This window comes from Amblyomma mixtum, chromosome 10, assembly GCF_055824585.1.
Source record: "Amblyomma mixtum isolate Tamu chromosome 10, ASM5582458v1, whole genome shotgun sequence".
Lineage (NCBI taxonomy): Eukaryota > Metazoa > Arthropoda > Arachnida > Ixodida > Ixodidae > Amblyomma > Amblyomma mixtum.
Window position 1 is genome coordinate 23,969,039 of NC_143021.1, and position 25,296 is coordinate 23,994,334.

The 25,296-nt window shown below is 49.0% G+C and overlaps 1 protein-coding gene across 1 annotated transcript; it reads right to left on the minus strand.

Moving 5' to 3' along the window:
- Positions 1 to 5,311: 5,311 nt before the first annotated feature.
- On the minus strand, positions 5,312 to 23,236 carry LOC149325370 (uncharacterized). The gene is made up of 3 exons (XM_089564249.1): positions 23,117 to 23,236; positions 14,881 to 15,730; positions 5,312 to 7,938 (listed from the first exon to the last, which is right to left on the minus strand). Exons 1-3 carry the CDS (start codon positions 23,234 to 23,236, stop codon positions 7,874 to 7,876), a joined length of 1,035 nt encoding a protein of 344 aa, XP_089420375.1. The 3' UTR covers positions 5,312 to 7,873.
- Positions 23,237 to 25,296: the final 2,060 nt, after the last annotated feature.

Sequence of the window (25,296 nt, forward strand, 5' to 3'; positions counted from 1 at the left end):
GGGCGTCAGGCTGAAGCTGTTCTGGCTGCTACACGGCGTGAAAGATGACGACGTGAAGGCAGCTCTGGCGGCTTTTGGAAAAGTGACCGACATAACTCGGGACAAGTGGAGAGTCAAAGGCTGCGTCGACAAGTCATCTACTACGCGCTCAGTGACATTGAAGCTGAAGGTGGGCGTTACCATCGAGGACTTACCGCACCAGCTGCGTGTTGGAGAGGACGTCGCACTCGTCCACGTTCCTGGCAGATCTCCGCTCTGCCTCCGGTGCCGCGGCACCGGACACATACGTCGGGAGTGCCGTGTGCCACGTTGCGGGCTCTGTCGTCGCTTCGGCCACGACGACGCCCAGTGCGTGCGAACATATGCTACCGTAGCTGGTCCTGGTCGTAGGGATACTACTGAGGAGCATATTATGGACGAAGTCGACGCGGTAGAGGCGACCCGTGAGAGTCGGGAAGACGCAGTACCGAAAAGCATAGCCTCAGAAAAAGCAACGCTTCCCACGGAACATGAGGCTGCCAACTCAGAAGAACCACCTGTGCCTGACACCAGAACTGAGGCGGACGCGGGAAAAGCAGATGATGCTGCGGTAGGTGCAGCTGAGACAGTTTTGGAATCGACCGACGAGAAGGACGTTGACACGGAGATGCCCGCGGCGTCAACTTTGCCAGCGAAGAGGACGCACGACGAAGCTGGTGACAAGGCGACGAGCTACGACGGGACGGACCATGAGGAACCTCTTCCCAAAGCGCCTCCTGTTCGACGTGCGGCTTACAAGCCCAAGCAGAACATCCCTCCTGATCGTAGGACTTCGTCGGGTGTCCCTCCGCCTTAGCGGAGGTGCCTTGCAGGATCTACGTGTTGGTAACCCGGTCTTCGATCGGGTTCAGTGCTGACACCGCCGTACTTTGCAAACTGGAAGGATTTTTGATGAGGTGAGCTGCAAACCGATGTCACTTCGAGAGCGGCGAATCCCAACCATTTAGATGGCGTCTCAAATAACATCTTGCTTGCGTATTGCCACACTGAACGTGAGAGGTCTTTCTGCGCGAAGGAGGCAAAATCAGCTTAAGCGTCTCTTGTTCGAAAACGAAATCGATCTGTTGGCTATTCAAGAGACAAAAATTGAAAGCGAAGAGTTGACAGATGCGATGGCTGAAATTTACCGTTCACAGTTCAGTGTTTGCGTGTGCCATGCAAAAGGAAAGTCGGGAGGGTGTCTGATTTTAACTAGAAACTGCAAAGTCGATGTGGAAACTGTATTTTCATGTGAAAGTGGCCGGATTGTAGCATGCGATTTTTACTTTTCTGGTGTAGAGTGGAGAGCTGTGTGTGTATATGCACCTAATAGAATTCCCGAACGAGATGCCTTTTTTCGCCGTGTTCAACCTTTCCTGCTGACAGAAAAGCGTGTACTATTGCTTGGAGATTTTAACTGTGTGTGTAGACCTGAAGATAGAACAACGAACAAAACCCTGCCGGACACGAGTGCCGAGCTGCTGTTTGAGATGATTAATGAAGCAGAATTGGAAGGCATTGGCATTATAATGCAAGGTTCTGAACAAGCGCAGTACACGCATTTTCAAGGCGTTAGTCACGCAAGGCTGGACAAAATTTATGTTTCTTCTGAGGTTGTGCCCTTGTGTTCCCAGTACCAGACTGTGCACGTCAGCTTCAGTGATCATTCTTTAGTCATGGTCACACTTGGGGAGAGGAAAAGGACTGTCAAGTTTAGTTGGGAATTATGAAAATTTAATGACACATTGTTGGAGGATGAGGAGTTTAGCAAGAAACTAAAAGACTCAGTCAGAAGCTTGTTAGAAAAAGAGTCAGACTTTATACAAACATGGGAACAATTTAAATGCGACGTGAAAGTGGCCGCTATAGAAAGAGCATGTGTTTTAAAGCGTAAGGAAAAACAGCAAGAAAAGTAACTTCGTACCGAGCTTGATTTCATGCTCAGCATGGAAGGCGTCAAGCCGGGGTTGTACAGACAAGAAATAAAAGAGACCAAAACTAAGCTTGAACTAATAGATGAAACGAAATATCGAGGTGCTGTGATAAGGGCGCGCAGCGAAAGATTTTGGCTTGGGGAGACGCCCACAAAAAGGGCGCTCAGCGACGAAAAACAGTATGCAGTTTCGAAAGAGATAAAGGAAATTTGTTATCGCAATGACGTAACTTCTGAATCTGAGATGATTGAAAGGGCGTTTCTGGAATATTACCAAAACTTGTTCAGCCTTAAAACGCCCGATGTTGAACACTATAAAACTGCATTCCTGTCGATAATGCCAAGAGTCGAGGATGACCTGGCGCAGGTACTTGAGGAGCCCATAACGGCAGCAGAAATCGAAGCTGCAATACAGCAGCTGAGCTTAAACAAGTCGCCTGGGCCGGACGGCCTCGGTGCCGCACTTTACAAGGCTATGAAAACAGAAATGGCAATAGCATTACAACGCGTAATAAGCGAGTGTTATGAAAGAAAGTTAACTCCGCCGTCTTTCCGAACCTCCCATGTGGTGTTGATCCCAAAATCGGACGACCCGAGTAGGTTGCAGTCAGTTGAGTGTTACCGCCCAATAAGCTTAACTAACGTAGACTACAAAATTTATATGAAAGTGCTAGCCGGACGACTCCAAACAGTAGTTAAAACCTTTGTTGGCCCACACCAGACCTGTGGCATAAAAGACAGAACCATTTTTACTAACATACGTAGCTAGGAGTGTCCTTGAATGCTGTGATGCAACGGAGGGTCGTGTCGCCATGATCCAACTAGACCTGCATAAGGCGTTTGATAAAGTTGTACATGAAATTTTGTTCGCGCTGTTGGAAAATCTGAATGTAGGATGTATCATCACTGATGGCGTGAAAATGGTTTACAATGGCTGTACATCAAGGTTCATAATTAATAAGCGCCTGAGTAATAGCATTCCTGTCTTGTCGTCAGTGAGGCAGGGTTGCCCTCTTTCTCCACTGCTTTTTGCACTTTACCTGGAGCCCTTTTGTTTAAACCTGTTAACTACGCAAAACATTCGAGGTTACGCCTTTTGCCATAATGAAGTGAAGGTATTGGCATATGCAGATGATATAGCAGTGTTCTGCAGAGACCAGGAAAGCGTGCAAGAAGTGGTGAGAGAAGCCGTAAATTTTTGTGATGCAAGTGGCTGTGCGATAAGCTGGCAGAAATGTTTTGGTTTTTGGCATGGAAAGTGGCAGGCCACGCCAGAAGTATTCTGTCGAATGAAGTGGGTAGACACGCCAGGAAAGTACCTCGGCGTGCCGCTAACCAACTACACAGAAAGCAAAGAATATTGGGCCCATGAAATCGAACGAGTCAAAGCTCAGACAGGCAAATGGGGCGGTCACAACTTTTCCATGTTTGCAAGAGCTACGGTGTGCAACGTGTTTTTAATAGCGAGGATTTTCTATGTTCTGCAGGCGTTAACTTTGCCAAGGACTTCAGTGCAAAGGTTGCACAGAGTGTTTGCAACGTTTATTTGGTCGTCAACATGGGAACGTACCAGCCGATGCAATCTGTTCCATAAGGTGCGGAACGGGGGGCTAGGATTATCAAATTTATTCCTGAGGCAGATAGTGACTAGATTCTTTTTCTCGCGTCAAGATAATGATTTTCTGCGAACTATTATACAAGTGCGATTGTCAGAATCACTGCCTGATTATGTTGTGTCATCCATGTCTGCAGGTCGGAGTGGGTTAAGTGCTTTCTTGCAAGAAGTTGTTGCAGCAGTGCGTATTCTTCGGTCAAAATTTTCCGATGAGTATCTAGCCATTGTAACAAGGAAAAAGATGTACAAGGACCCGCTCGATGTGTTTCTGCCAGTGCCTGTTTATCGCAGTGCATATCTTTTGGGTCGCGAACGCGATGTGCTAAAGAGGGTCAAAAGAATGCCGGTGAAGGCTTCAGTGCGTTCTTTCTATTTTGAATTGCATACTGGAACCCTCCCAGTGAAGCCATGGTTGCAGAGCAAAGGCCTTTCTGTACCTTGGTCAGTGGAATGTCTAATTTGCAAAAAAGTGGAAACTATAGAGCATATCTTTCTCGATTGTCATGACGCTGTCTTTCTTTGGGATGTCTTGAAACGCACCCTGAAAAAAGAGTTACCTTTGACGCCTTTTGGAAAACGCTTACTACCATGTGCAGAAACAGGTGAAGTGCCTTGCGACCTGCTAATGTTGCTCTGCATGCATAGCCTATGGCGCACGCGAACGGATATCAGGCATGAACATGCTGTTGTGCATCCTGCACATCAGTATTTCATTGAAAGCATCATGTACACGCAGGAAGTTTTCGGACAGCGAGATCCACAACCTGAGTGGTTGCCTGTCCTCGACCGACTAAAATCATTTAACCCATTTTATCATCGTGCACTAGCTAGAAACTCACCAGTGCTTTTATTGTCATGTCATTGTATTTTTATGTTTCGTTTTTCCGGCCAAGTCGGTAATAAAGAAAAAAAAAGCAGAGTGGCACAGTGGAAGCGTGCTGGGCCCATAACCCAGAGGTCCGTGGATCGAAACCACGCTCTGCTAATTTTTTTTTTTTTTTGCTCTCTCTCTCTCTTCTGTGGCAGGCTCTCTCGCGTGGCCACCATGCTGATTGAAATTGAAATGCCTGTAGCCTTTTCCCGCTTCCTCATCCAGCAGAGTGGAGCAGTCTCCACTTCCGGGCGCCGAAGCGAACGGACGTGTGATGACGGGCTCCGTTGGAGCGGCTACAGCGGCCATGTCTGGCCGCGGAAACAGGTTTATGTCAACTGATAGTGAGTACCAGGTTCTTCTGCCCAGTTTGCCTACAGGTCCGTTCGTTGTAAATACAGTTTTTTTGCACGCGGACGTAAGTGCTCGCCCGTACCGGGTAGAAGATTTCCGCGACGCCCTCGTTCAACAGTTGGTGCTCACCGAGGTTATCGCCTTGGGGGCGTACCGCAAGAGCCATGTTTGGGCTGTCACGTTCAAGGACGCTGAAACGGCGAAGAAGCTAGCCAGCATTGGTGAATTGCAAGTGAAGAAGCAGCGCTGCCTCATCATCGACCCGGCCAACAGGGACGTCCGCATGAAGGTGCACTGGCTTCTCCACAGTGTACCGGATGAGGACGTACGCCTCGCCTTCGCCCCGTTCGGCAAAGGCACTGAAGTCGCCCGCGAGCGTTGGCGGGTCCAAGGAGTGACCGACAAGGGCTCTACCACCAGGCTCGGAGACGGTTTGTTCCAACTTGAAGACTTGAAGACACAGGGATAACAAAAAGGAATACTTGAAGTTTTATATACAAATATTTACAACATATACAAGTTAAGGCACTAGAGACATTAAAACAGCAAAGGACAAACAACAAAAAGGTGGAACTGGCTAATACTAGGGGAGGCCCCTACTCGGCATGGCCGAAGATGCGTAGCATCTCACCTTAGCGCAGAACCCCGCTTCCAGCTCCGGGGCCCGGTTTTAAAGCCCTAAAGGCCCAGCCCACATTCGGTAACTTCCAATCATGTTGCACTATTAACATGATTGGCTCTTCAAGGGCATGGCCAGCCCTCCGGCTTTTACAAGGTAGACGACCCTATCTACCACAAAATAAAATAAAAACGAACACAAATATACATTCGTGCCAGCACGTGTGCGAATCGGTACCGCGGGTGGGGGGACACCCGTACTTGCCGGCGCGTTCGCGAGCGGCCGTGTTCCAAGAAAGGAGACGCTTCGCTTTGAGCACCCCAAGCCGCGTTCCAATGACCCCCGCGAACGCTACCGATCCCTTACACGCCCTTCCCAAGATTCTACAAAGGGCTCAAATGGCACTTTTAGAATTACAAACAAAAGGGATCGGTGTCTGACACGAAACTACCCTTCGGGTGACATAACATAAACAAAACGTACACATTCAAATGCGCGTTTCACACCTGTAAAACCAGCGCATTCACCGAAGTCCAAGCTGTCGCGCTGCGACCAGTTGCACCAACAAAACCAAAAACAACACTGTACACGGGCACCAACACAACGTTACTCAAAATGCACACTTAAATACACACAGTGGCATGCCTGCCGTGCGCCGTAACACAGCGTCCAAGTTGGTGCGTTGCACCCAGTTCACCAGCATGCACACCCGCGTCCTGCTCGACACACACACCGACACTCGCAGCTAGAGCGTTCAGTAGCACTCGCACGACGTCCGTAAGTGGCCACATGAGCCTCCTTAGTCGCACCGAGCGTCCTTGTGTGCGTTCGAGCCACTACGCGTCTCAACACAACGCCTAACTGCCACTCGGCTCATTAGGCTGGTGCCACAGCGGGGCAAGAATTCAAAAATGCTGCCCTCCAGGATCGAAAACAACGTCCTGATCCTCGATAAGTCCAAATCTTTGACCATGTGACGCCCCTAAGGGAACGCTCTCTCCGGCGCACCAGTACGAACAGCGTACTGCGTAAGGAACATTAGCCTTGTCCAGTCTAACTATAACAGTGCGGCCGGCTTTGCTACATCTAATTTGACATACCGCAGCCCGGAGCGTACTGTTCCTCGAACCGACTTTCAATTTGAAAGCCACGCCCCTGCCTCCTGTTGCTTCGCCTCGCTTGGAGCCATTTGCCCCGTTCCTGCACGGGCATGCAATGAAATTTACGCTCCCTGTATTATAGGCGCTTGCCGATTTCGTGGCATCATAAACTCTGAGGCTACCTGCGCTCTTTCGCAGCCACTTAATCCTAATTTGCCTTGTGGCAAGTCGCCACGAATTTCCCTGTCCTCAAATGAAAGGACTTTGCCATCAATAGTGCTACGTGGCGCTTCATGCCACATGCCTGGCACAGTGTGCCGTTGCGGCAACGTTTGACCTCCTCCTATCCCTAGCTCGCCAGTCTGACGTCTGTAGTCGCTGGTCGTTTCACGCTGAACCGACTGCTCTTTTTCGCAGCCCGCTTGAGACCGCGTTTTTGGAATTAGAGTGATTTCCAACAATCCTGAACTCGCGTCCGCGTCCCTGGTGTCATTTGCGGTAGAGCTAACTTGCGCAGCTGGATCGTCGGAGTGCGCGTTCACCGCCTCTAACACCGCGACGCTGCGTTCCGTCAGGATACTTTCTTCACGAGAGATTCCAGTTTCGCGGAAAGCTGGCTCTCTTTTTACTTCTCTCTGGCTGTTTTCTTTTCCTGTGCTTGACAGGCATATGCATTTGCCTTCCAGCACTGGCGACCTCTCTGCTCGGGACTCGGAGCAGTTCTCCCTGGCTAGTTGGCTAGCTCTCCTAGCCTCCTTGATCTTAGAAATCTCGAGCTCTACCTGCTGGCGTCTGGCTTCGATTACCTTCAAGACATACTTAACCTCCTGAGGTTCTTCCTCACGAAGCAGCGCCTTTCCGCCATTCACTTTCGCGAGTTGAGCCTGAAGGTCCGCTAAGCGCGCCTTCGCTAACTCAACCTGGTACCTCACATCGAGTGAGGGCCGGCATGGATAGCCCTCCATACCGCCGTCTGTACTCCTCAACTGTCCTACCGGCTCGAACACAGGGACGTGAACAATGCGACCAAGGAAACTCACGGTTTCGATGCGTCGATCCGCATTGCCCGCTCCTTGGCGTCGGAGTCCACCGCCACTTTCCCCGGACGCTGCGATGAGCTGTCGCACGCCGCTGGTCTGCCGCCGGTGACCGTCAAGTTATCGACGCGCTGCTTTTCTGGACCGTATGCAGTCCCGCGTCGCTGGACTACTGCCGTGGTCCTTGCATCCTTGCCGCCGTCTCTCCGCAGGTCCTTTCTCGAACGCTGCTGTTGCCTGATCGTCGCCTTTCTCCCTGCCGTCAGCCTTCTTCCTGCGCCGTCTTCCGATGGCCGCAGTATCCTCGTCGACTGCGCCAGTAAATTTCAGGTTCTGCTTCTTCTTTGCACCAGAGGTGCACCGCCGGAGACGGTTTGTTCCAACTTGAAGACTTGAAGACACAGGGATAAAAAAGGCAATAACTGAAGATTTATATACAGATATTTACAGGATGTACAAGTTGGATACAACGGCAAAAGGACAAACAACAAAAAGGTGGAACTGGCTAATACTAGGGGAGGCCCCTACTCGGCATGGCCGAAGATGCGTAGCATCTCACCTTAGCGCAGAACCCCGCTTCCAGCTCCGGGGCCCGGTTTTAAAGCCCTAAAGGCCCAGCCCACATTCGGTAACTTCCAATCATGTTGCACTATTAACATGATTGGCTCTTCAAGGGCATGGCCAGCCCTCCGGCTTTTACAAGGTAGACGACCCTATCTACCACAAAATAAAATAAAAACGAACACAAATATACATTCGTGCCAGCACGTGTGCGAATCGGTACCGCGGGTGGGGGGACACCCGTACTTGCCGGCGCGTTCGCGAGCGGCCGTGTTCCAAGAAAGGAGACGCTTCGATTTGAGCGCCCCAAGCCGCGTTCCAATGACCCCCGCGAACGCTACCGATCCCTTACAGGCAAAGTCACTGAAGTCGCCCGCGAGCGTTGGCGGGTCCAAGGAGTGACCGACAAGGGCTCTACCACCAGGCTCGTGACACTGGAGCTGAATGCTGGAGTGCAAATCGACGATGTGCAAATCGACGATGTGAGTGGGCTAGGCTGCAGCGGCACCGGCGTCATGTTAAATCACTGCTTGCTCTTCATGCAGTTCATCGCTTGTTTTGCTGACCACGGCCCTTGTGGAATCGCCTCGTCTGGCTTGGCTTCTTCGCTTCTGGATGGGCACGTGGATACCACCGTGTGCTTACCCTTGGACTTGCCGGCTGATACCCTGTGTGATGGCTTCGGGTTTCCCGCATTCTTCCAATATCTGCAAGCCAGTCATCTCGCCAACTTCTCGATAGGTCAACCAATCTCGCTGCACTGCTGGTTTATGACGTCATCTGCCAAGGATATAAAGGCCATGTGCGCGGATCGGCTCTTCAGTGGGCTAGGCTGCAGCGGCACCGGCGTCATGTTAAATCACTGCTTGCTCTTCATGCAGTTCATCGCTTGTTTTGCTGACCACGGCCCTTGCGGAATCGTCTCGTCTGGCTTGGCTTCTTCGCTTCTGGATGGGCACGTGGATACCACCGTGTGCTTACCCTTGGACTTGCCGGCTGATACCCTGTGTGATGGCTTCGGGTTTCCCGCATTCTTCCAATATCTGCAAGCCAGTCATCTCGCCAACTTCTCGATAGGTCAACCAATCTCGCTGCACTGCTGGTCTATGACGTCATCTGCCAAGGATATAAAGGCCATGTGCGCGGATCGGCTCTTCAGTGGGCTAGGCTGCAGCGGCACCGGCGTCATGTTAAATCACTGCTTGCTCTTCATGCAGGTATGTTACTATTCTGACGCTGAGTGGTCCGGTCTGATGATCGATTCTTGCTGCTGTACCCTTGCCCACGTACTCTTGTGTCCTGCTGCGTGCACGCGTTTTATTGCGCATGTCATCTCCTCCTGAGTGGTGACGTGGAACTCAATCCAGGCCCCCCATCAAAGTCAGCGAACTCCAGTAAAAGCAGTACATCTGGTACCAGACCTTTAACCCGGTCTGTGAGTGGTTCCAGTCTCACTCTCGGGGAGGCTGACGATGCGAGTTCTTCCGCTGTAAATCTTGACAGTGAAATCTCTTCGAATCCTTCGGTGTCTGACATGTTTTCTAGAATACTAGCTGGGCAGAATCAGTTGGCCCGTGACATCGCGGACATTAAGCAGTCTTTTGCTTGCCGCTTTGATGCTTTGGAGTCACGTGTGGCTGCATTAGAGTCTTTACCCACGCCCGAAAATTCCAATCTAGTTTCTGATTTTCACGCTGAAATTAACTCTTTAAATTCCAGAGTAACACAGCTGATGCAAAAGAATGATGACCTTGAAAACCGCTCTCGAAGAAATAACATTATAATACACGGCGTTTTAGAAGACCCGAACGAAACCGCTGACACTTTGTTGGCTAGCATCTCATCTGTATTTACTGATAAATTGAAGATTAGCTGTCCCAGTATTGAGCGCTTCCACAGACTCGGTGCAGCTCGCAGAGGTTATACTCGTCCAGTTATCCTAAATCTTTCTAGCTTCAACGACAGAAGTGTGGTTTTTAAAAACGTCTCTAAACTCAAGGGCTCTGCCTTCTTCATTACAGAAGATTTTTCTGCAAGGGTTAGGTTCATTCGTAAAAAAATATGGGACGCATCAGTGTCTTTTCGTGACAACGGTTCTGTCGTGAGGTTAAGTTTCGATCATGTCTTCATTGACAAGGTTCGTTACAATTGGGATGAAAGTTCTAACTCGTTGGTAAAAGCATACAATGATCCTGCTTGTTCTGCGCCTGTGTCCTTGACTGCCGCATCATCGACTCCCTGACTTAGCTCTGGCCGTCCTGATAAGCTAGTTGTTCTAAATATTAACGCTCGCAGCATTGTTAAAAAATTTCCAGATTTACTGTCCCTTATTTCTGTTCACTCCCCCCATATTATTGGCATAACGGAGACTTGGCTGCATAGTGGAATTTACGACTCCGAATTCACTCCACCAGGTTTTGTTACCATGCGCTTAGATAGAAGTTGTAGTACTGGTGGCGGTGTGGCATTGCTTATCAGATCGGATTTACGATTCTCAGTTTTGCCTTCTCCCCCTGATACAGAATCCTTGTGGTGCAAAGTTTATCTAAACAATTATAGTATTCTAATCAGTGTTATTTATCGTCCACCTGGTTCTTCCGTTGATGTCCTTCACGCTGTCGCAAATTTCATGACCAAGATCAACATTACTTCATCAAGATTTATCTGTTTGGGAGACTTCAACACTCCTGGCATCCACTGGCCATCGTTGTCTGCATTTGGTCGTACATTACAATTTGTAAAGAACTAATAAACATTTCCTTATTGTTTGGACTAACTCAGGTTGCTTCTAGTGCTACTAGGCTGAATTCCATCCTCGACTTAGTTTTTCTAAGCTCTACTTTGGCCCAAAATGACTTCTCTTGTGAAGTAATTGATGGGCTCTCAGACCATAAAGGCGTGTGTGGTGTCTGGTTCAGACCAGACGCATGGCACGGGACCACGCAAGCGCAGTATGCAGAAACACTCCCCTTTATTCGTCACAGTCAAGCCACTTATATAGGAAATCATATTGAATGACGATGGCGATATGTACACTGAAAGAAACGAAACTGAAACAAGAAAGGATACAACATCGCCTCCCGCTTGAAAATACAACATAGTAATTTACAACAACCAAAATAACACGAACTAAACACTTATTGTTCAGGTAAAGAAAACCCAAATCTTTCTACAGGTCGGCGTACCCTAGTGCTTCGACGCAAAGGTTGCTCCACCGAATCCTCTAAAGGAGCAACCACTTCTTCATTAACTTCAGCACTTGTTTCCGGCAATCGCAACAATTCACCCTGTTCAGCGCCTGCGCGGCTTTCAGGCCCAGCGGTACCCGAGTAGTGATGAGGCAATTCCCATGCCCATTGTTCTATTGTCTGCGATTGATTGCAGGGAACCCGAACTAGTTTAGACGCGTTCCAGCAACGACCGTCGCTCATCAAAAAGCTATTTTTGCCTTTTCTGCCGACAATCTTGAAAGGTCCCATGTAATTTACCGACGCTTTCCCACCGCCTGCTGGCTTGCGTACACGAACGAATTCCCCTACTCTAAAGGCTGGTCTTTTCGCACCTCGCCTCCTGTCCGTATACTGTTTTGCATACATCTGCTTCGCCTTAACCCTAGCAGGAACATGCGAACCGGCATGGACACTCTCTCTTGTCGGCAAACCCACTGTATTGCGTCTTGTCCTTGGCTGACGCCCTGGAGCAACTTAGCTGGCGACACACCCGTTGTCGCATGCGGCGTGGACCTATATATGCCGAGATAGTCAACCACAGCAGCCTGGAGGGGCCGTTGTTCCAATCGGGCAACCTGCATGAAATCTTTCAGCACGCGATTAAAACGTTCAATCGCGCCGTTTCCCTGTGGATAGTACAGAGAAGAACAACGATGCGCAATACCCCTCTCTCTCAAGAATGTTTCAAACATTTGCGATCTAAACTGAGGCCCATTATCTGTGACAATTTCTTCCGGATAGCCTTCTCGGCTGAACACAGTCTGCAAAAAATCGACCACACTCTGGGACGTTACTGTAGATGAAAAGGCAACCTCAGGCCACTTGGAATGATAATCGATCAGCGATATCATGTACCTATAGTTTGAAGGGGCCCAGTCAATCGGTCCCACTATATCCATTGCTAGCTTCTGCCATGGTAGCGCTGTAAACGTCACCGGCTGCAGCGGTGCAAACGACGGTTTAGCGGACTTGTCCGCGGCCTGGCAGATATGACAAAAATGAATTTCTTCTACCTGTTTATTCAAACGCGGCCACCAGTAAAGATCACGTAGTCTCTGCTTCCTCCTCACAATTCCTGGGTGACCTTCGTGCGCAAAACCAACAAGGAGCGAGGTTAATTCACTCGGAACAACTACCTGCTCGCCGCGCATCAAAAGGCCATCAACGAAAGAAAGCTCTTCCCGCACGTTAAAGTATGGCATTACTTCTGCTGGCAAAGCTTTTCTAGGCGCCCAACCATGTACCACGTGCACAACAACCTGTTGCAGTGTGCTGTCTGCAGCAGTGGCCACCTGCAGCCGTTCCTTTGTTAGGCACTCTGATACAACGGACACAATTTCTTCCTGCATCGTCTGCTGCGAATCACAGTCAAGAGGTAGGCGTGAAAGCGCATCGGCCACGACATTTTGCGATCCCTTTTGGTACTCTACGTCGAAGTTATAGTACAAAAGTCGAGCTGACCATCTGGATATACGCAAAGGTCGGCGTCCTGTACCGGCAGCTGAAAGTAACGTCACCAGTGCCTGGTGGTCCGTACGTAACAAAAATTTTCTACCCCACAAGTAGACGTGCCAGCGCTCGCACGCGAAGAGACAAGCAAGGGCCTCCCGTTCCCCAGCGGAGTACTTCCGCTCAGCAGGAGTCAGGGCACGTGATGCGAAGGCCACCGTGCGTACGCTGTCACCATCGCGTTGCTGAAGAACGGCTCCCAGACCCTTATCAGAAGCATCTGTCGTAACAATTACATCAAGGTCTGGGTTAAACATTTGTATGACTGGGCTTGAAGACAAAGCTGTCTTAACAAGCTGGAAGCTACGCTCAGCCGCATCATCCCACGTGAACTGTTGACCAGACCGCAGGAGCCTTCTAAGCGGCTCGACAAGATCAGCAAATCGCGGCACAAACCGAGCGTAGTAACCAGGGAGACCCAAAAATGACCTCAAAGTAGCAACATCGTGAGGAGCAGGCACTTTGACAATAGCGTCAACCTTAGACTGCAATGGTGTGAGCCCTTTTGAGCTCACCGTATGCCCTAAAAAGGATAGTTCTGAAACAGCAAATGTGCATTTCTGGTTGAGCTTCAAACCTGAATCACCAATGCGTTTTAGCACCTGGTGTAGATTCTTGTGGTGCTCCTCACGTGTCTTGCCCCACACAATCACATCATCAATGTAACAAAGTACGCCTTTACAATCTTTCAAAATATGCTGCATCATTCTCTGAAAGGCTGAAGGGGCAGATGCAAGGCCAAAACACACTCTCTTAAAACGAAACAATCCTTCGTGTGTGATAAAGGTGGTTAGTCCCCGACTTGCCGGAGTCAGTTCTAGCTGGTGGTATGCCGACGCTAAGTCGAGCTTTGAGAAGCACGTTCCTCCAGCTAGTTCATGAAGTAATTCCTCTGTATGCGGAAGAGGAAAAGCATCGGCAATTACTGCCTTGTTCACTTCACGTAGGTCCACACACAACCTAATTGAACCGTCCTTCTTCCTCACGACGACGATCGGTGAAATCCCCTCCGATGCGTCGACAGGTTCAATTATATCTTCGGCCAGCAGGCGTTGTATCTCTACCGATACCTGTTGCCGTAGCGTGAGCGGCAGGCGTCGGAGTTTCGCAACGACTGGTTTCACAGATGAACGACAGTTAACATGGTGAACAAAGCCTTTCACATGCCCTAACTGTTCCGTGAACAAGTGCGCAAACTGGTGCGTAAATTCTGAAGGCAGTGAATCAGGGCATGTCACCTGGCAGAAATTCAAGGTTGAGCCGTTGATAGTGATTCCCAGGCTCCGAACGGCATCAAGCCCCAGCAGCGAAGTGCCCTTGGTTTTGACATGAAAAAGCACACTGGCTCTGTTTCCCTTGTAAGATACGTCAGCAAGAAAGCAACCGCTTAACTTGATTTGTTCTCCGGAATAGTTGCACAAATTGGCAGTCGGCGGTCGTAATGAGTACGTGTCGGCTAGATATTTCACTGAGCAAAGAAACCGTAGCGCCTGTGTCGACAATCAACGACAATCTTATCTTCCCGATAGAAATGTTGGCTCGAATATCCTTCGCCGACGCATTACGGTCACCGATTTGAAGTACCGTGACGGCGTTGGCCTTCTCGGGCTTTCGAACGGCATATTTCTTTTTCTTCGATTTGCACATGCTTGAAAAGTGACCAATTTTTCCACAAGAGTGGCAACGCTTGTTCCTCGCCGGACATGAAGTCGAGTTAGCCATATGCGATGACGAGCCGCACCTGCAGCAACTTCCTTGCTCAGAGTCTGACCTTTTTCGCACATCTTGAATCTTGTTCACAGTGCTATGCGCGAATTCCCCGAGCTCTTGTTGTGTTTGCTCAATTTGCTTCCCGATGTCAACAGCACGCTGCAATGTAAGCGAAGACCCTTCATAAAGCATGCGTTCACGTGTTGTTCGTGACGAAGTGCCTTCCAATAATTGGTCTCGAATCATGCTATCGGTAGCACTGCCAAAATTGCAAGTAGACGCAAGGTCCCGAAGACTGTTTGTAAATGCTTGAAATGTCTCACCAGGCAATTGTCGTCTTTGTCGAAACCGGCGCCGCTCCACCAAATCATTCGTAGCGCTCGCGAAATGCGTATCCAGTGCAGCAAGCGCGTCCTTGAACTGGTCCACCTCTTCCTTCTTGTCCCCCTTGTCCTCGGCCTTGGCGTCCGCAGTCACGTCTGCTCCTTGTGCAAGGATGCTGTAGAATATTCGCTGGCCTTCAACCCCGAGCGAGTTTAGCAGAATTGCCTTGCAACGCTTCGGCTTCAGTTCATCGCCGCCAATGGCCTCCAGGAAATTCAGGAATACGCGTTTCCACTGCTGCCAAGGCACAGCCGGGTCACCGGGTGCAGGCAAGAAAGGGGGCGGTGCTGGGAAACACCCGAGTGACATGGCTCCGATACTGATCCTCGCAATATGTGGTGTGAGCAAATTCCACTTATCTGCGTTCTTGCGCTCCTCCGGCGTTCTTGCGCTCCTCCGGCGTTCTTGCGCTCCTCCGGCGTTCTTGCGCTCCTCCGGCGTTCTTGCGCACCTCCGGCGTTTTTGCGCACCTCCGGCGTTTTTGCGCACCTCCGGCGTTTTTGCGCACCTCCGGCGTTTTTGCGCACCTCCGGCGTTCTTGCGCTCCTCCGGCGTTCTTGCGCTCCTCCGGCGTTCTTGCGCTCCTCCGGCGTTCTTGCGCTCCTCCGGCGTTTTTGCGCACCTCCGGCGTTCTTGCGTTACTCCTGGTCGCCGATGAGATCGTGGCTGCAAGGGCTCCGTGTCGCCTTGCACCGTAGGCGGTTCATCCTCGTCGCCAATATGTGGTGTCTGGTTCAGACCAGACGCATGGCACGGGACCACGCAAGCGCAGTATGCAGAAACACTCCCCTTTATTCGTCACAGTCAAGCCACTTATATAGGAAATCATATTGAATGACGATGGCGATATGTACACTGAAAGAAACGAAACTGAAACAAGAAAGGATACAACAGCATGTTAGTTTCACTCTCTTGTCCAGTCTCCAAATCACCCTATTTGTTTACTGCTTTTCCTGACTTCACTCGGGCTGACGACAATTCCATTATTGAGGTTTTAGCTGATCGTTTCGATACATTCTCTGCTTTCTCAGCAAGCCACGACGTAAATTTTCTTACTAATTACTTTGAATGTCTTGTCAAGGATTGTGTCCAACGCTTTGTTCCTATTAAAACTAAGAAAAGAAATACTAATGTTCCTTGGATGACTCGAGACATTTTGCATCTATCTCGTCGCGTTCGTAGACTAAGGCGATCTAGAAGAAGCAACGATCCCATAACCTTAGACAGATTTCACAAGGCAAAAAAAGAACTTAATCTTAAGTTGCGCATGGCCAAGGATTTCTTTTTTCGTGTCCACCTGCGCGATCTGTTAAAAACTAACCCCCGAAAATTTTGGTCATCCATCTTACCTCGTGATACTGCATCCACTTCGTTCAGATTAGATAATGACGTCATCAGTGAGCCGGCTGTAATCTCGGATGCTTTCAACAAATATTTTAACTCTGTGTTCGTTCCGGATAACAACGTCATTTCGCCACTCACTAATATAGTTTCTTCTCCAGCAATCAGTGATGTTGTGGTAAACACTGATGGCATCCTAAATCTTGTATTAAACCTCGACGCTAAGAAATGTACCGGCCCAGATGGAATACACAATGCGTTCCTGGTTCGTTACTCCATGTGGTCTTCAAAATATCTGTCCATCATATTCAACAAGTCCTTAGCATCTCCTACCGTTCCTTCTTCTTGGAAATTAGCCAAAGTGCTCCCTCTTTTCAAATCTGGTGATAGACAGTGCTTGTCGAACTACAGACCGATTTCATTGACATCACAGTCATGCAAAATGTTTGAACACATCATTCATAAACACATCATGCTTTTTCTTGAATCCAATAATTCGCTGTCTAACTTTCAGCATGGGTTTAGGCGCGGATTTAGTACGGTAACACAATTAACAGAATTTGCTCATGATATATTACATAACCTCGATGTCGGTAACCAAGTTGATGCCATTTTTGTAGACTTCTCGAAAGCATTCGATACTGTTCTACATTCCAAGCTTCTTGCTAAACTAAATGCTATACTAAACAATCCTCACTTGGTTGATTGGATTTCTAGCTTTCTCTCATCTCGTTCCCAGTTCGTTTCCTATAGTTCTTCTCATTCTGCTGCTGTTGATGTAACGTCAGGAGTGCCTCAAGGCTCCGTCCTTGGACCACTACTCTTTTTAATATATATAAATGACTTGCCACATAATATTTCTTCTAACATTCGTCTTTACGCTGATGACTGCGTTTTATACGAAGTAATTAATGGCCCTAATGATCATCGTCACCTCCAAGAGTCATTTGCTATGTTTTGTAGTTGGTGTAGTACCTGGCAAATGAGAATTAATTTCGACAAAACCGTCCTCATGTCTTTCTGTAACAAATCTTCCGTTTCCCATTTTAGCTACTCTTTCAATGGCCGTGTGGTGGATAGGGTCTCTCAGTACAAATATCTTGGTGTCATATTCACGCATAACATGTCTTGGTCTAAACACATTGATTACGTATGTAATAAAGCACTAAAAAAAACTAGGTTATCTACGACGCACGCTACCCAATTCACCAAAAGACACAAAGCTACTGTTGTATAAATCTCTAATCCTCCCTGTTCTTGATTACGCAGCTGTAGTGTGGAACCCGTACAAGCAATTCGAAATTAACATCTTAGAAGCAGTCAAAAAGAAAGCTGTGCGTTTTATGTCATCGTTATGATCGCGATTTCTCACCCTCTGCTACACTTCTCTCATTGAATTTAACCACGCTGTCTGCCCGTCGCCACACTGAATCATTAAAATTCTTACATTGTGTTGTCAATTCCTCAGTAAGGCTCTCAGCTAACCACTACATTAACTTTGCACCATTATCATCTACAAGAAGTCATCACGAGCTTAATTTGATACCCTATTTTGCGCATGCTAATTTCTTCAAATTCAGTTTTTTTCCCCGTTCAATAGAAGCCTGGAATTCTTTACCTGGGTCCATTCGTTCTCGTCCATTTCAAAACTTTGTAACTGCCATTGAAGACGCATAATAGCTGTGTATTCTTACCCTGTTGTTAACAGTTCCTTCCTTGTTTGATATTTCATTTGTGACTCTAACTTTTTGTATTTCTCACTTTGTTCATTTTGCTGCATTTTGTTTCCTTGCATTTTGTGTTTTTCCCACTCCTGCCATAGCGCATACAAATTGCGCTGCAGTATGTATAAATAAATAATAAATAAATCAGCTAAGTGTTTATTTATTTATTTATTTATTTATTTATTGTACCCTCAGGGCCCGAAGGCATTACAGAGGGGAGTGGGAATACATAAAAAATTCAACCTTAACAGCAACAACAAGGAGAGAAAAAAAAATAAACCAGGAATACATAAAAATAGTGAAAACACAGGAAGGCTATGAGATTAGAATGTAGGGGGGATATATTAAAACAGTGCGTAGACAGTGAAAGGCAATTTTTATAGAGTAATAAACGACACATACTCAGAAAGAAACATTAAGGACTTTACGAAATGCATTGTTATCAGAAATACCTGCGATGTCGTGGGGAAGGTGATTCCAGCTGACACAAGTTCGGGGTATGAATGAGTCATGAAAACATTTGGTGTGACAAGATGGGATTCCAACTTTATGACGGTGATCAATGCGTGCTGATATGTAACATGGTCTTGACAATAACTCAGGGTTGAGAAGGCTGTTGTGGTAAATTTTATGAAAAAGACACAATGAGGCTATTGATCTGCGGTGGGAAAGAAGTGGTAGGGACAAACTTGATTTCATTGCGGTTACACTGCTTGTTCGGTGATAATTAGAAAGAATGAAACGGCATGCGCGGTTCTGCACAGCTTCCAAATCTGAAACGAGTGAATCGATGCAGGTGAGCTGGCCCTCGTGGTTGTGCCGGGCAGGGCTCCACTCTGCATACGCTGTCGCGGCACGGGTCATATTCGCCGCGAGTGCCCCATCCCAGGGTGTGGTGCCTGCCGGCGCTTCGGACACGAAGACAGCCAGTGCGAGCGGACATATGCCAGCGTCACCGGACTGGGGAGCAAGGAGGATACGTCCGACTTGCTAATGGATGAGGCGGACGTCGAGGAGTTATCGTCGGCGGGAGGCAGACAAGCAGCGCATTTGCCAATGGCAACTCAGCCTCAACTGCAAACTACGCAGAAACCTGTCGTTGTGGCAAGCGCCGCGGGACAGCAACAACCGCCTGCCCAGGACGTCGTGGCTACGCCGAAAGGCGTGGAAAAAAAGCAGCCTCAACCACACGTCAGCGACGACCACACCGCGGCAGAGAACATGGACACGTCCCGTGAATCAGCGAGTCCCGCAGCCGGGAAGCGGACGCATGAAGACACCACCAGCATGCTGCAGCAGCGGGACGAAAGCGGCGGGGACGAGCCGCCGCAGAAAACGCCAGGTAGGCGGGCGTCGTTCAAGCCGCGACCGAACATTCCGGTCGGCTCTCGGCAAGCGGGTAAACCGCCTCCGTAGCTTTGTGTTGCCTTCGTCATAATGGGAACGGGGGGATTTCTAAGCTCCATGGCTGTGTCGATGTGCCGTTTTCTTTTCATGTCGAGGCAAGGTGCTGTTGGCACCAAGGTTCTTCCTGCAGGCTCCAGTGTATATTTTGTTGGCAGACTTGCGGTGTGTATATGGGCACACAAACCTGGAGAGCGAGAATTCTTTCCGGGGATGGGCACCATCCCATTGTGTTACCATGGCTCTTAATCTCGGGGAAATGCTACGCGTAGCAACGTTAAATGTCCGGGGGCTAGGTGCAAGAAGGCGACAGTGTCAGCTAAGCCGCCTTCTTCTTGATAAAGAATTACACTTAGTTGCCGTACAAGAGACGAAAATCGAAAGCCAAGAACTGACCGACCGAATGGTGTCCAATTTCCGTACGCATTTCGATGTATGCGTTTGTCATGCGGATGGTGGATCAGGTGGTTGCGCCCTTTTCATCCGTAATAACTTGGGGATCTGTGTACAGTCAGTGTTATCATGCCAAAGTGGTCGCCTTTTAGTTGTTGATTTTGCTGTTTATGATTTATCTTTCCGTGTCATTTGTGTCTATGCACCCAACGTTGAGACCGAGCGTCGATCTTTCTTTGAACGTGTTGAAGCCTGCCTTAACTGTCACAAAGTGTTGATATTGTTGGGCGACTTTAATTGCGTATGTACAATGGATACAAAGATACAAAGCGGCAATTGTACGAGCAAGATCCGAGAAGCTGTCGGCGGGAGAAACGCCAACAAAGCGCGCACTATCCGACGAAAAAAGATACGCATGTCGGAAAGAAATCCGGCAGCTTGCCAACGGAAACGAGGTCACGACTGACCAAAAGGTTATCAAGGCAGTGATGGCCGAGCTTTTTCGGAACTTGATAGGTCACCCACGTGATACGAAAGACAGCTTCCAGAAAGAATTTCTTTCCCTTTATGCCACAGCTGGACGAGGAAGTACAGACGCAACTGGAAGAACCAATAACCGTCAGTGAAATAGAACGCGCAATAGATGACCTGTCCCTTGGTAAAGCACCCGGGCCTGACGGCCTAGGAGCTGCCTTTTATAAAGCTTTCAACTGTTCTGTTGCTCAGATTTTGCGCAATGTCATCACTGAGGCATACGACAAAAAGCGAGTTCCTTTATCATTCACAACGTCACACGTCGTGCTGATACCAAAAAGTGACGATGAAGCAAAACGTCTCTTGCCAGGGTCTTATCGCCCGAAACACTTGTCAATGTGGACTACAAAATATTTATGAAGGTTTTAGCGACACGACTTCAGCGCGTTATAACAAAGTTCGTAGGGCCGCATCAGACTTGCGGCATCAAGGGCCGAAGCATTGCAACAAACGTGCATGTCGCGCGAACGGTCCTCGAGTGTTGTGACGCTTTTGGCGTGCGCGTTGAGATGATGCAGCTTGATCTGGCCAAAGCCTTCGACCGTGTCTCGCACGAGGCTCTCCTCTGCATTTTAGAGCATTCTAACGTAGGCTGCGTTATCACTGAAGGCGTCAGAATGGCGTACACTGACTGCTCAACGCGAATCATCGTAAACGGGGAACTGACAGACAGCCTGAGCGTTCGCTCGTCGGTGAGGCAGGGATGCCCTCTTTCGCCCTTGCTGTTCGCGGCTTACCTTGAGCCGCTATGTTTGGCAATTGCAAACCATGAACGCATAACAGGATATAGAGTACGTGAGGCAGAAATAAAAATCTTGGCCTACGCGGATGATATCGCCGTATTATGCGCAAACAAAGAAAGCATTAAAGAAGCGACAGCTGTTGTTGAACAATTTTGCGAATTCACCGGAGCCCAGATAAATTGGGACAAAAGTTATGGATTTTGGCATGGAGACTGGGACGCCACGCCGGAGCAATTTTGTCGCCTTCATTGGTCAACAGTTCCTAAACCATACCTCGGTGCGCCCCTCGAGTGTTATCGTGATCCTGAACAATACTGGACCGATCAAACAACGAAGGCAAAAGAAAAGGCTGATGCATGGCAGGGAAGACAGCTGTCAATGTTTTCCCGTGCGACTGTCTCCAATGTCTTCCTAATTTCAAAAATATGGTATGTGATGAACGTGTTGTGTGCATCGCGAACGAGCATACAAAAAATCCATCGTGTCCTCGCTATTTTCATTTGGTCCTCGACCTGGGAGAGATCTAGCCGAACTAATTTGTTTATCTCAGTCAAGTGTGGTGGGCTAGGTCTGGTTCACTTGTTTTTGCGGCAAGTCGTGTCACGATTTCTTTTCTTAAGGGATCAAAATGACCCCTTTCTCCGCACCGTGATGCAGGTGAGGCTACGTAGACTTCTCCCAGGATTCATTGTGACGTCATGTGAGAACACATGTGGCGCTGTGGCTGGTTATCTGCGCGAAGTAGTGCTTGCGTTCAGGTTGTTAAACGTGCGGTTTTCACAAGACTACTTGTGCAGTGTTAGTAGGAAGAAAGTGTATAAGGACTTTGTTCACACCATGCTACCTGTACCGTTATACCGTTTACCACACCGTGGACGCCCTGGACAAAACGTACTCAAAAGAGTAAAGAAAATGCCAATATTACCTTCAGTTAAAACCTTTTTCTTTAAGCTACATACCAACACACTTCCAGTTAAGACCTGGCTTCAGGAAAAAGGCATCATCATACCATGGTCAACAAACTGCTTTTTATGCAAAAAGCCCGAAACCATAGAGCACGTATTCCTAGACTGCTGGGACCCGATTTTCCACTGGGACGTACTCCAGCGCACATTAAAGAAACATTTGCCTCTTGACCCATATGGAATACGATTCCTGCCGGTAGACGCTTCGGACGATATACCGTACGATCTTATCATGGTCCTGGGCCTCCACGCGCTGTGGAAAACAAGAATGCAGTTTGAACATGCCGAACCTGTCGTGCGTTCTGTCAGAGACCACTTTATCGAAAGTATCGTATGTCTCAGAGAAGTTTATCGAGCGCTCCCTGATCCACCAGAATGGATTCCTTGTCTGGATGCATTGGTGTCTCTGAGAAAATTTTAGTGTCATGTTAGCCCAAGTGTGGCTGATATGTTTTACGCCTTGTACCCTTTCATTTTGACTATAATCCTGCCAATAAAAAAAAAAGAGTGGCGCAGTGGAAGCGTGCTGGGCCCATAACCCAGAGGTCCGTGGATCGAAACCACGCTCTGCTACTTATTTTTTTCTCTTTTCGGTGGAAGGCTGTGTGTCTTGGCGACCATGCTGATTGAAATTGAAATACCTGGAACTTTTCTCTGCTTCCTCGTCCAGCAGAGTGGCGCAGGATTCCACTTCCGGCCACCGAGCGTGACGGACGTGTGTGTCATGGGCTCCGTAGGAGCGGCTTCAGCGGCCCAGCAGGGCCGCGGTAACAGGGATACTGCTTCAGACAGTGATTACCAAGTTGTTTTGCCTAGTTTGCCAACAGGGCGTTTTTTTTTAACACCGTTTTTCTACACTGTGATGTTAGGGCCCGCCCGTATCGGGCAAAAGATTTTCGCGATGCGCTCGCCGAGTTATCGCTCCTGCCGGAAGTGATTGCCCTCTGAGCCTACCGCATGAGCCATGTGTGGGCGGTGACTTTCAAGGACGAAGATGCGGTGAAAAAGATTGTCGGCATGGGTGAGCTGCTGGTGAAAAAGTGCCGCTGTATCTTAATTGATCCTGCCAACCAGGACGTTCGCATGAAAGTGCATTGGTTGCTGCACAGCGTGCCCGACGACGACGTACGGTTTTCCTTCGAGCCGTACGGGAAGGTCACAGACGTCGGCCGAGAGCGTTGGCGGGTGCATGGCCTAGCAGATAAGGGCTCAACCACCAGACTGGTCACCTTGAAGTTGAAGCCGGGTGTAAAGCTGGACGACCTGCCGCACCAGGTGAGCGTCGCCGGAGAGTTGGCCCTCGTGGTCGTGCCAGGCAGGGCTCCGCTCTGCCTTCGGTGCCGAGGCACGGGCCACATTCGTCGCGACTGCCGCATCCCTAAGTGCAGTGCGTGCCGACGCTTTGGTCATGAGAGCAGCCAGTGCGAGCGGACTTATGCCAGCGTAACATGACTGACAACCACCGACGACGCCTCAAACCTGCTCATGGACGAGGCGGACATGGAGGATGCAGCATCGGTGGCAAGTGCAAAAACGGAGGTAGCTGAAAATACGGCGATTCCACTGTCGCAGCAGGAGCAACCCGGAACCGAAGCGGTTACTGCAGAGCAGCAACAACCGCCTTCGCAGGATTCTTCGACAGCTCCGAGCGCCGAGCTGAGAACCTCAGTTGATTATGAAGCGGCTCCCAGCACCTCAGAACCCGAGGTTATGGACATCCTTAGTGCTTCAGCCAGCCTGCTGGCGGGGAAACGACCACACGACAAGACCCTTAGCGTTGGGACGAAGGAGGACGGCGGGGGCGGAGACGAGCCACCGACCAAATCCCCAGGTATGCGGAGGTCTACCTTGAAGCCGCGACCGACCATTCCGGTCGATTCGCGGCAGGCGGGTAAACCACCCCCGTAAATTTAGTTTGTCTAGCTAAGGTGGGTTGGGAGGGGTTTCCGTAAACGCCATGGCCCTCATCCTGAGCGGTTCGTTTTTCGTGTTCGGGCTTGGAAAGAGGTGCCAAGTTTACTTGGAGTGTCCTTTTTTGTTGGTTAGAGTTTTATTTATTTATTTTCCTTGCCTTCGACGCGCTTATCGCCACAGTATCATGAGCACAGACCCTTGGGCTATTGTAATGGGCACCATTCTACCGTGTAGCCATGGCGGTTAATATCGAAAGAGCGCTACGGGTAGCGACGTTAAACGTACGGGGCCTTGGAGCAAGACGACGACAATGTCAGCTTAGTCGCCTTCTCTTAGATAATGACTTACATATAGTGGGAGTCCAAGAGACAAAAATTGAGAGCCAGGAGCTCACCGACCGAATGGTGTCCAATTTTCGTGCTCATTTCGATGTGTGTATTTCTCACGCGATTGGTGGATCAGGTGGTTGCGCCATATTCATACGCAACAACTTTGGAATCTGCGTGCAGTCAGTATTTTCATGTGACAGTGGACGCCTCTTAATCGCTGATATCGTCTTTGGCGAATTGGAGTGTCGTGTCATCTGTGTATACACGCCGAATATTGACATGGAACGGCGGGCATTCTTTGAAAGCCTTGAGGCGTACCTAAATTGTCAGAAAGTGATAACACTGCTAGGCGATTTTATCTGTGTTTGCAATGTTGATGACCGCGCAAAACATTCGCGTGTTCGTGACAAGAGTGCAGAAATTCTTAATACACTTGTGCACGAATATGACCTTGAAGACATTGGTAGCGTTTTCGCCAGCGGTACTCGTCCGCAGTTTACACATTTCCAGCAAGGCAGCCATGCAAGGTTAGACAGATTATATGTCTCTGCCGAATTGATACCCTTGTGTAGCGAGTACGAAGTGAAACCCATCGCATACAGCGATCACTGCTTGGTAACGGCCGCATTTGGAAAGACGCAGAGAAAACGAATCTTTAGCTGGGACTTGTGGAAAATGAATGCGCAGCTGTTGGATGACGAAGCTTTTGTCGACGCTGTAACGAAAGAACTGAACAATTTGACTGCAAGCGAGCCAGAAAGTTACGCCATTCGTTGGGAAGATTTTAAGCATAAAGTAAAAACAATGGCTATTGAAAGAAGTAGTGTCATTCGACGCAATCAGAAAGAAGCAGAGACAAAGCTTCGCCAGCAACTGCCGTTTTTTGTTAGTATGGAGAATGTCGAACCTGGTCTGTGTGTTAGAGGAATAAAGGAAGTGAAAACTGAACTTGAACGGATAGATTCGGAGAAGTACAAGGCGGCAGTAGTGAGATCAAGGTCCGAGAAG

Coding starts and splice junctions, on each gene's coding strand:
- LOC149325370 (XM_089564249.1), bottom strand. CDS start 23,236: ATGCACCCGCCAACGCTCTCGGCCGACGTCTGTGACCTTCCCGTACGG. Junction 15,731..23,116: donor ACTTTCATGCGAACGTCCTG/GTTGGCAGGATC, acceptor TGACGAATAAAG/GGGAGTGTTTCTGCATACTG. Junction 7,939..14,880: donor ACAAAGACGACAATTGCCTG/GTGAGACATTTC, acceptor TGTGTCTTCAAG/TCTTCAAGTTGGAACAAACC.